We start from the raw sequence: 10,351 nt of genomic DNA on the forward strand, positions 1-10,351 counted from the left end.
TTTAGGATTAAATGGATTAATACTTGTAAATCACCATGTTTCCAGCACATTATCCAATAAGTGTTAGTGGTTACATGTTTATGCAGTAAAATAGTTTATTCTTTACCAACCATCAAATAGAAGGGTATTTAACATCCTGAAAAGACACCCATAGATTAGTTACATGGACAAGGGAGGTGCTGTATCGATACAAAACAGAGTGGTCTATTTTTGTTAGAACACACAAAAGGCAATACGTGTTTTGGATGTGCTCCTTATTTCAGGTGGCTTTAAAACTGTTCAGATTATTGTATTTGTGCAATAAATACAAAAAATAGTGCAAAAGTGAAAAAAGTTTTTGAGAATTCTAGCAGTGGATGGATGTTAAGATCCAATAGGAAGGTAGTATGTATTTCAATTTTGTAAATTCTGTTAATCCTGACCACATTAAGATGAATAGAGGGGCACCTGACAGACTCAGTCAGTGGTAGAGCTAGTGACTCCATCTCGGGGTGGTGAGTTCGAGCCCCACGTTGGACATAGAGGTTACTTTAAAAAAATTTTTTTTTAACGTTTATTTATTATTGAGAAACAGAGAGACAGAGCATGAGCGTGGGAGGGGCAGAGAGAAGGGGAGACACAGAATCTGAAGCAGGCTCCAGCCTCTGAGCTGTCAGCACAAAGCCCGACGGGGACGGAGGGCCTCGAACTCACAGACCGTGAGATCGTGACCTGAGCCCAAGTCGAAGGCTTAACCGACTGAGCCACCTAGGCGCCCCTATAGAGGTTCCTTTTTTAAAAAAAGGTGAATAATTAAGAGTTGCAGCTTCCTGTTATGAGTTGAAATAAGGATGGTTCAGATAGTCTCCTGGGATCCAAATTTTGTTGTGCCTTAAGTACATTAAGTAATGTCTTCTGTCTTTGGAGGCTCAGACCCAGACCAAGTTTCCTGGGACTATCCAAGCCCACTCCCCAATCCCCACTACAGAACAGACTACTCATCCCAGGGTTGTCTGGAGGCCTATCAGTCACTTTAAGAACTGAAGAACATCCTAGGAGCCTCTGCATTGTGTGCTTATTTTTGATTCTGTGCGTCAAATCTTGTTTGGCCAAGATTGTGATGCTAAAAAAGCAGCTTATACCACGCTTTCAAAGGAAAGTCGTATTTCTAATTTTTACTGAATGATTTGCACTCTCTGGCCCCTGAACATTATTCTTGGGTATACCAAAAACGTCATTACGGACCTGCGGAGGACAGAACTTGAGGGGTGGAGCCTCCATCCTGTGCCGGAAGCGGCTGTCCCTTAGTGCGCCTGCGTGGTTCTCCCACGCCCTGCGAAGGATTGCTATCCATTCGCTCTGCGCTTGACAGCTCTTCCTGGTAGTGGGCGGCCATCTTGCCTGAAGCCTGAGAGAGGGAGAAGAGAGACAGAAGAAAAGGGTGACACTGGTCTCAGGGCCGCCCCGGGGGCCTCAAGAGCCGGAGGCAGCCCCGGAGGTGGTCTCTGATCCCGGGCCCTGCTCTTGAACCCAAAAAGGGAAGGCGGGGGGCGGGGGGCAAGAAGATGGATGGAGAATGCCAAGGATTGCTAGACCGGGGGTGGGGCGTCGCTATGGCGACCGGGGAGGGGCGGGATCAGATCTGAATCGCTGGTGTGAATCTTCCGGGAGCTGCCCGGGGAGGGCAGGGCTGGGGTGATGACCATGCTAACTGCCGGGTGCTACTTCGCGACGTCCCGGCGTAGAGGGTCTAAGTGTCTATGGCAACGGTCGTCTGGCAGAAGGGGAGGAACTAAGCCCTTTCACTTGAAACGCTGACATTCCAGGCCCTTGTCCTGCAGGCTCCCGCGGGCGGACAGGCCGGAAGAGGAGGCCGGGGAATGGCCGCGGTGTGGCAGCAGGTCTTAGCAGTAGACGCGAGGTGAGGCGTGGGGTCGAAGCCCATGGGAACGGAAGTTACGGGGGTGCATGCGCAATGGCGATAAGTGAGGCTGGGCGGAGAACTTGCCTTATGCGGCTGCGTGGGCATGCCGGAGGTGAGCATGCACAGTAGCAGGGTGTGGGGGCTTGCCCGCAGAGAGAAGAGCTGGCCGGAGGGTCGTAAAGAGCATGCTTGGAAAGTGCGGTCAGATGTGGGCATGCGTCAAGAGGCTGTGCTTCCAGAGCCTTTGGGAGGGGGTGTTGGAGCTCAGGCTAGTGACATCCTGTTCCCCACCATTGCCCCCCCCCCCCGCAGACTTCTCTTACCATCATCACTTCCCCAGTCTGACCCCATCACCATCCCATACTGACCTCCACCGTTGCCCCACACTAACCCCCATCACCATGTCACCCTGACCTGTGTTGTTGTCTACACTGACTCGGTCACCACATCCCAAATCCAACAAAGCTTCAGACGGCCTCCATTGCCCCCACACTGACCTCATCATCATGCCCTTTATTACTGTAGACCCACCCTCCTCACAGCACCAGAGGGACCCCCATCACCGCTGCTGATCACTTGCCATCCTGACCTCTCACTGCCACACACCTCATTCTCTTTCCCTGTCCCTTGAGCTGATTGATTCCCTCTGTCCTGTGCCTGCTGCCCATCCTGCCTCCTGCCATCATAGGTACAACGCGTACCGCACACCAACGTTTCCACAGTTTCGGACACAGTATATCCGTCGGCGCAGCCAGCTACTGCGGGAGAATGCCAAGGCTGGGCACCCCCCGGCACTGCGTCGGCAGTACCTGAGGCTGCGTGGGCAGCTGCTGGGCCAGCGATACGGGCCCCTCTCCGAGCCAGGCAGTGCTCGTGCCTATAGCAACAGCATCGTCCGCAGCAGCCGAACTACCCTTGACCGCATGGAGGTGAGCTCCACCCCACGCTCCTGCCATAAATACCACCTACCTCCATATACATTCACTCAGCAGACTTGTCAAACACCTGCTATGTCCAAGGCACTGTTCTAGGCTCTTGGATGACCATAGAGCAAAAAGAGATAATCTAAAGTCAGTAAACAGACAATAAACAAGATAAGCAGGTTGATAAATGGGCAATAAACAGGATAAATAGTGCAATAGGCATACCAAATCAGATAAACAAGTTCAATAATTAACGTGGCTTATAGTGAGGAGTGCTAAGATGGAAAAATAAAGCAGACCTGGGGGATAAAATGAGACTGGTGTGAAGGACAGAGGGAAGCTATTTTTGATGGGGATGATCAGGAAAGTCTTCTCCAAGGAGGTGACAGTTGAGCTGCGATTTGAATGAAGCAAGAGACTGAGCTGAGTGTTTTTTGGGGGAAAGTGTTCATTCTTTCTTCACAGAACATTTATTGAGTATCCACTGAGTAGGGGAAGGGGGCAAGCAGGAGAACAGCACAGAAGCCACCACAGTAGTCCAAGCGATGGTGGTGGCAGTGGCTAGGGTGAGAAGGGATCTGGTTCTAGGCATATTTTCAAGACCCCAGACCCCATAAGTTCCTGGGGGCTTCTTTTAAGATGTGCCCACCATGACCCTCTGTTTGCAGGACTTTGAGGATGATCCTCGGGCCCTGGGGGCTCGTGGGCACCGCCGTTCCGTCAGCCGAGGCTCCTACCAGCTGCAGGCACAGATGAACCGTGCTGTCTATGAGGATAGGTACGCCCCAGGGGCAGCTGTGAGCTGGGGCTTTGTGGGGGGGGGAAGGGCCATGGGGCAACAGCAGACTGAATGCTAACAGGCACCTCACATTATCTCCCACTCCCATTGGGGCCCAGGCCCCCTGGCAGCGTAGTACCTACATCAGCAGCAGAAGCAAGTCGAGCCATGGCTGGGGACACATCACTGAGTGAGAACTATGCATTTGCGGGCATGTACCATGTCTTCGACCAGCACGTGGATGAGGCAGGTAAGCCAGCCCCGGTAGCAGGTCGCATCACCATGCATTTGCCTAAACTGTGACAGCTATTCAGTGCATCTGTTTCTGGAATGCAAAGTCTCTGGCCCACCTCCGAAGGAGGAATTGCGATCCATAAAGCTTTTTGCGGGGGTGCCTGGCTGGCTCAATCGATGGAGCGTACGACTCTTGATCTCAGGGTTGTGGGTTTGGGTCCCACATTGGGTACAGAGATTACTTTTTTTTTTATATAATTTATTGTCAAGTTGGCTGACATACAGTGTTACCATATAGGTCCATACAGGGGCCAGCCGAGTGAGCCTAGTGTATACAGTGTGTTCTTGGTTTTGGGGGTAGATGCCTGTGATTCATCGCTTAAATACAACACCCACTGCTCATCCCAAGTGCCCTCCTCAATGCCCATCACCCATTTCCCCCTCTACCCCACCCGAGATTATTTTAAAAATCTTAAAATAAAAACACTTTCTGCAAACCTAAAAGCTCTCTGCAAAGTAAAGCTCTGTGCAAACTCTCAGGTATTTTATCTACCATAAAAGGGCTCAGCAGCTTAAAAGAGGACTTTGCAGAAGGCTTCTGGGGTTGTGAGTTGCTTGGAAGAGTTCAGAACGTTTACAGAGAAATCTCCTTGCAAAAGGCCGCACGGGTTTTGCAAACTGCCGAGACCTTGGTAATTGTAAAGTGCTTGCTGAGGTGTAGGGAGCTTTTGGAAAGGGGCCTTCTGGGGTTCCAACTCCCTTCCCCAGCCAAGGAAAGCCCTTTGCTGAGGCCATTGTGCTTGGCATGGTGGGTCCGGGCCCCTGGCCCACACGTCAGAGCCTTATGTAAATGAAAGCACCTGGTGAGTGTGCTGAGTCCCACGAACGGCTCCTTGGCATTGCAGTGCCAAGAGTGCGCTTCGCCAATGATGACCGGCACCGCCTGGCCTGCTGTTCCCTCGACGGCAGCATCTCACTGTGCCAGCTGGTGCCTGCCCCGCCCACCGTGCTCCGTGTACTGCGGGGCCACACCCGCGGTGTCTCTGACTTCGCCTGGTCCCTCTCCAACGACATCCTTGTGTCCACCTCACTCGATGCTACCATGCGCATCTGGGCCTCTGAAGACGGCCGCTGCATCCGGGAGATTCCTGACCCCGATGGCGCCGAATTGCTCTGCTGCACCTTCCAGCCGGTCAACAACAACCTCACTGTGGTCAGGCCCCAGGGTGTCCACTCACTGAGGGCGGGGATGCTAGGCCGGGAGAGCTGTCCCAGGGAATCTGTCTGAGGGTCAGGGCGGTCCCCTCCAGTCCATCACCAGAGTCCCCCTGTGGTCAGACTCAGAGGGAAATGAGTCAGAATGGGGATGCGGTTCTTGGCTTGGGGTGACCTTGCTATGATAGACTCCAGTGGGGACTGGTCAGGAGGCCGAGTCCCAGCTCTGGTAGCCCTTTCGGTCCTGTCAACAGCAGTGCTGCCATTTTCCAAGTGCAGGGGCTGTTGGATGGGGATCAGGGTGACTAGTCAGAAGGCTAGTCTCTCAGTGGCAGCGGTCCTGCCACTCTCAGTGGCAGGGTCATCCTGCGGTCCGACCCCAGGATGGAGAGTCAGAGGGTGGGGGAAGGGAGTGAAAATCTGGCCTGGCCCTGAGGGGCCTAGAGGGGACCGGCCGCATGAGCTTGTGCACTGGGATCCTTTCTGCTGCACCAGCCCCAGTGTGGGCAAGTGTTCAGCAAGGACCAGGCAGGAAGCAGACCGGCTATTATTACCAGCCTAGGACGGCCCTGTGGTTTGCCTGTCACAGGGGGTGCTGCCTCAGGGGCAGCATTATGGGTCTGAGACCCCCTTAGTCCGGGAGCAGCTGTCTATCCTGGTTAGGTTGCAAGAGGGGCTGGCTCTGAAGGATCACAGGCCTGGGTCGGCTTTTAGTCTACCTGCCACAGCCCCACTGGGGTTAGAGTCCAGTAGGAACCAGCCAGTCCCATCCACAGTGGCTCCATTATGGTCAGACTCGAGGAGGGACTGGCTGAGAGCAGGATGACAGCACGCAGATCTCACCCACAGGTGGGGAATGCCAAGCACAACGTGCACGTTATGAACATCTCCACGGGCAAGAAAGTGAAGGGTGGCTCCAGCAAGCTGACGGGCCGGGTTCTCGCTCTGTCCTTTGATGCCCCTGGCCGGCTACTCTGGGCAGGAGATGACCGCGGCAGTGTTTTCTCCTTCCTTTTTGACATGGCCACAGGTAGGCAGGTCCCAGGCCTGCATCCGGGTATTCGCACTCCCCCTCGGCCCAGTGCACGGGCCCTCACCCTCACCTTTGCCTCCCCTCCCTCCGCTATTACAGGGAAACTGACCAAAGCCAAGCGTCTGGTGGTGCACGAGGGTAGCCCTGTGACCAGCATCTCCGCCCGCTCCTGGGTCAGCCGAGAGGCCCGGGACCCCTCGCTACTCATCAATGCTTGCCTCAACAAGCTGCTGCTCTATAGGTGGGTCTTCCCTGTCTGGGCTGCCTGGAGATGCAGGGCCCACTGCCTCCATCAGCCCGGGACGGGAGCACCATCTCCTCGTAGGGCCCAAAAGCCCGTCTCCTCCATCAGGTTAAGTTCAGTGAGTGGAGAATCCCGGTCTCCTTACAATAATGATGATAGCGATGGTAGTAGCAATGGCAGAAGTCGCTGGTGCTTACGTGGCAGTTGCTGGCACCAGGCCCTGTTGGAGCACCTCATACGTACCACTTCATTTAATCCACAACAGCCCTGTGAGGAAGGTGCTGTCATCGCGTTCATTTCACAGATGACCAACGTGAGGCATAGCATAGACTGGGCCCCCCTGAAAGCAGAGGTCTGTTCCCCTTCCTTCCTTCCTTCCTTCCTTTTTTCTTCTTTTTTGATTGTGTCAAACCCACAAACTGTAAGATCATGATCTGAGCCGAAGTCGGATGCTTAACCGACTGAGCCACCCAGGTGCCCCATCTTTTTTTATTTTTTTTTATTTTTTTGAGTGGAGGAGTTTACCATCCCTGCTGATGTATGACATGTTACCCAAATGCAGTTTGCAGCCCATGCTGGAATGACCTGAAGGGCTTCACAAAATCCTGGCCAGGCCCTACTCCAGGCCATTGATTCCAGAAGCTCTGGGGCAGGACCGGGCATTGGTACATTGAAAAGTTCCCCAAGTGCTGTCCAGTGATGTCCGAAAACCACTGCCCAACGGGATGCTTTTAGTTTATTGTTTTATTTTTCTACTCTTTTAAAAAAATTCACACACACACACACACGCATATCTATATTTTTTTTGTTTATTTATTTATTTTTGAGAGAGAGAGAGCAAGTGGGGTAGTGGCAGAGAGAGAGGGGAGAGAGAGAATCCCAAGCAGCCTCCGCACTGTCAGCGCAGACCATGACTTGGGGCTCAGGCTCACGAACTGTGAGATCATGACCTGAACCAAAACCACGAGTTGGATGCTTAACCAATGGAGACACCCAGGAGCCCCTATAGTTCTTAATTTAGGTATACTCCCAAGTTTTTGGCTATTTCCCCCATCCTCTCCCTTCCGTCCTCCTCCTTCCTGCCACTTGCTGTGGTAGAGCCTGATAACAACTCTGGAAGTACCTTCCTATATTTTGTTCTCTCCCCTGTAATTCTAGGTGTGCACACCCATCCACACGTTTCCGGGGGAGGGTCATTGTTTTACAGGAGCGGGCTCCTACATCCTTTTCCACGGCTCACTTTTCTCACCAGATGATGCTGTGGAAATGCCCCCAAGTCACCTACAGTGCTGTCGGTTCATTCTTTTGAATGGCCTTGTCGTATTCTGCAGTGCAGGGATATCTAGTCTGGTCAGCCCCTTCCTCTCTGTGCCTGTCTTAACACCAGGATCTCTTAGAAACCCCTAGAAAGAGAAACCAGTGAACAACACACTGCAGAGGCTCCCCGTCTACACCAACAGGTAGTTTCCAAACTGTCACGAGCTCACACAGCAGCCCATGCTTCGTAGGTAGGTATACACAGTCATCTCCAAACTGGATTGTGTGAACCTTGAGAAGAACTCAGGCGCAGGGGCACAGACGGGCCCCCCTCCCCACCATGCATCGCCATCCAGAGCTGAGGTTCCACGCGCCCTGAGCTGCTCTAACCCTCCCCTCAGGGTGGTAGACAACGAGGGGACCCTGCAGCTGAAGAGAAGCTTCCCCATCGAGCAGGGCTCACACCCTGTTCGCAGCATCTTCTGTCCCCTCATGTCCTTCCGCCAGGGGGCCTGTGTGGGTGAGTTCCCCAGGGTCGGGGCATATGGGGGGCCAGGGAGGGGCAGGGACCAGAGCTGCTGCTGATCTGGCTCAGATCTCACAATCCCCAGGTGCCCAGACTTTCTGGGCCTTGAGAACTCTCCCATCCCAGCAGCTTCCCACTTTGAATGAAGACCCCTAAACAGCTTAGAATCCTCACGGCATGAGACACAGCACCCCCTACCCCCAAACAGCTCAGAGACCTCACAGTCTGGACGCAGGACTAAAACAGCCAGGTGACCCCTGTCTAGGGACGGTCCCTCCCACACCTCCCCACACCTCCCCACACCACACTGGGGCTTCACATCCTGGGCACCCCGCTTCCTCCTGCAACATCTCCCGAGGGCCTCTCCCTCTTGTCCGGGCAGTGACGGGCAGCGAGGACATGTGTGTACACTTCTTTGATGTGGAGCGAGCAGCCAAGGCCGCTGTCAACAAGCTGCAGGGCCACAGCGCACCTGTGCTGGACGTCAGCTTCAACTGTGATGAGAGCCTGCTGGCTTCCAGCGACGCCAGTGGCATGGTCATCGTCTGGAGGCGGGAGCAGAAGTAGGTGCCTTCCGGCCCTGCTGTGTCCACCTCCCCGTCCACTTCCTGCCTTGTGTTTGTAAATAAAGTTTCTGTGGTTGTGTCGATGGCTGGCTCCCAGGTCTGCCGGGGTTGGGATCGGGCAAAAGGGAATCTGTAGGACCCAAGTTGGAATGGGGTTCACTTCCGCATTCATGCACTGATTTCTTCATTCAGTTAGCAACCATTTATTGAATGCCTGCCGTGTCCTAGGCGCCACCGTAAACGTTTTACACAGTCCTGCTGTAGACAAACATCGAGCACCTACCGTGCACTGGGAACTGTTGTAGGCACTGGGGGTGTAGCTGTAACCTCAACAGACAGAAATCCCTGCCTTCGTGGGGCTTACGTTCTAGGGCAGGTAGATAATAGACAAAAATATATCCCAGGTCAGCTCAGGATCAGTGCTGTGAGGGAAAAGAAAGTCAGGACAGGAGGCCAAGGCACAAGAGTGAGATGTTGTGCTCTTTTTGGTGCTGTGATCAGGGAAGGTGGTGAAATTTAAAGACCTGAATGAAGTGAGAGGGAGCCATGGTGTGTGGGAGAGAACATTCTAGGCAGAGAGGAAAAGGCAATGCAAAGGCAGAGGCTGGAGTGTGCCTGAAGGATCACTGAAGAGGCTGGTGTGGCTGGACCAGAATGTGGTAGATGAGGCTTTATGGCCACAGTGAAGACTTGGGCTTTTTCTTTTTTTAATGTCTGTTTTTGAGGGGGGGAGGGGCAGACAGAGGGGGGCGCAGAGGATCCGAAGCAGACTCCAGGCTCTGTGCTGACAGCAGAGAGCCCAATGTGGGGTTCGAACTCAAATCGTGAGATCATGACCTGAGCCAGAAGTCGGACACTTAACCTACTGAGCCACGCAGGCACCCTGACTTAGGCTTTTTCTGAGTAAGAGGTGAGTCACTGGTTTGAGCAGGGGAGGGACACGCTCCAATTTGGTTGTGTGAGGACCCCTCTGGGTGCTGTGAAGAGAACAGACTTGGAGGTGGGGGCAAGGGCGGAAGCAAGCGGATCAGTCCGGAGGCCCTGCGGTAGCCGAGGTGAGCAGTGATGAGGACTTGTGCCAGGATAGTGGCAGTGGGGAATTGAGGTGAGAAACGTTGGCTTCTACCACAGGGGTTTCATGTGAGTCTGCAGGGCTCTGCTGCCTCCCCGGGAAGGCTGAGGCTCCCGGCTCCCCTGACGCTTGTTCCCCACAAACAGGCGGAGCTAGTGTCTCCTGCTGGGGGAAGGAGGGGACGGAGATTCTCTGCATCCCCAGAGCAACTCCAGACCACCCCAAGCTCTTTCCACGCTCACCCAGGTCCCAAATTCAAGGCCTGAAACAGCTGAAAGTCTGTAAAGTGGTGTTCAAATTTGAGGGGGGCCCTGACCTGACTGAGGAGAGAAAGCCTGGGGTATAAACAAGGTGGGGGCTAGAGAACCGAAAGCCCTGGTCAATGACCTGAGTCACCCGGAAATGTCAAAGTTGCCGGAAATGCCAAGGTGGGGGGCTCTTGCTCTGGCTGAGCCCTTCCAGCTGCAGAGGCCACCACATCCAGATACATCAGTCGGAACTGTGGCCACCACCTTGAGATCTCAGGGTCAGTCCGCAGAGCCACAGGCACTCTAACCTGGCTTGACGTAAGTGAGCTACTGAACTAACACTAGCAACCTT

The 10,351-nt window shown here is 53.8% G+C and overlaps 1 protein-coding gene across 5 annotated transcripts; it reads left to right on the forward strand.

The window, feature by feature from the left end:
- The first annotated feature begins 1,350 nt into the window (after positions 1-1,350).
- On the forward strand, positions 1,351-8,762 carry WDR13 (WD repeat domain 13). 5 transcript variants are annotated; one of them, XM_047844753.1, is made up of 10 exons: positions 1,351-1,477; positions 1,821-1,900; positions 2,592-2,832; positions 3,495-3,604; positions 3,724-3,854; positions 4,744-5,051; positions 5,903-6,083; positions 6,186-6,327; positions 7,989-8,107; positions 8,496-8,762. In XM_047844753.1, the coding sequence occupies exons 2-10, from the start codon at positions 1,860-1,862 to the stop codon at positions 8,678-8,680; spliced, it is 1,458 nt and encodes a 485-aa protein (XP_047700709.1). In that variant the 5' UTR covers positions 1,351-1,477; positions 1,821-1,859; the 3' UTR covers positions 8,681-8,762. The 5 variants fall into 5 exon arrangements, with proteins under 5 accessions (XP_047700709.1, XP_047700711.1, XP_047700708.1 ...); XM_047844755.1 differs by having other exon boundaries at positions 1,372-1,477; positions 2,626-2,832; XM_047844752.1 differs by lacking the exon at positions 1,351-1,477 and having other exon boundaries at positions 1,627-1,900.
- The last annotated feature ends 1,589 nt before the right edge of the window (positions 8,763-10,351 follow it).

This window comes from Prionailurus viverrinus, chromosome X, assembly GCF_022837055.1.
Source record: "Prionailurus viverrinus isolate Anna chromosome X, UM_Priviv_1.0, whole genome shotgun sequence".
NCBI classification, from domain to species: Eukaryota; Metazoa; Chordata; class Mammalia; order Carnivora; family Felidae; genus Prionailurus; species Prionailurus viverrinus.

Coding starts and splice junctions, on each gene's coding strand:
- WDR13 (XM_047844757.1), top strand. CDS start 2,089: ATGCTTGGAAAGTGCGGTCAGATGTGGGCATGCGTCAAGAGGCTGTGC. Junction 2,833..3,494: donor CTACCCTTGACCGCATGGAG/GTGAGCTCCACC, acceptor CTCTGTTTGCAG/GACTTTGAGGATGATCCTCG. Junction 6,084..6,185: donor CCTTTTTGACATGGCCACAG/GTAGGCAGGTCC, acceptor CCGCTATTACAG/GGAAACTGACCAAAGCCAAG.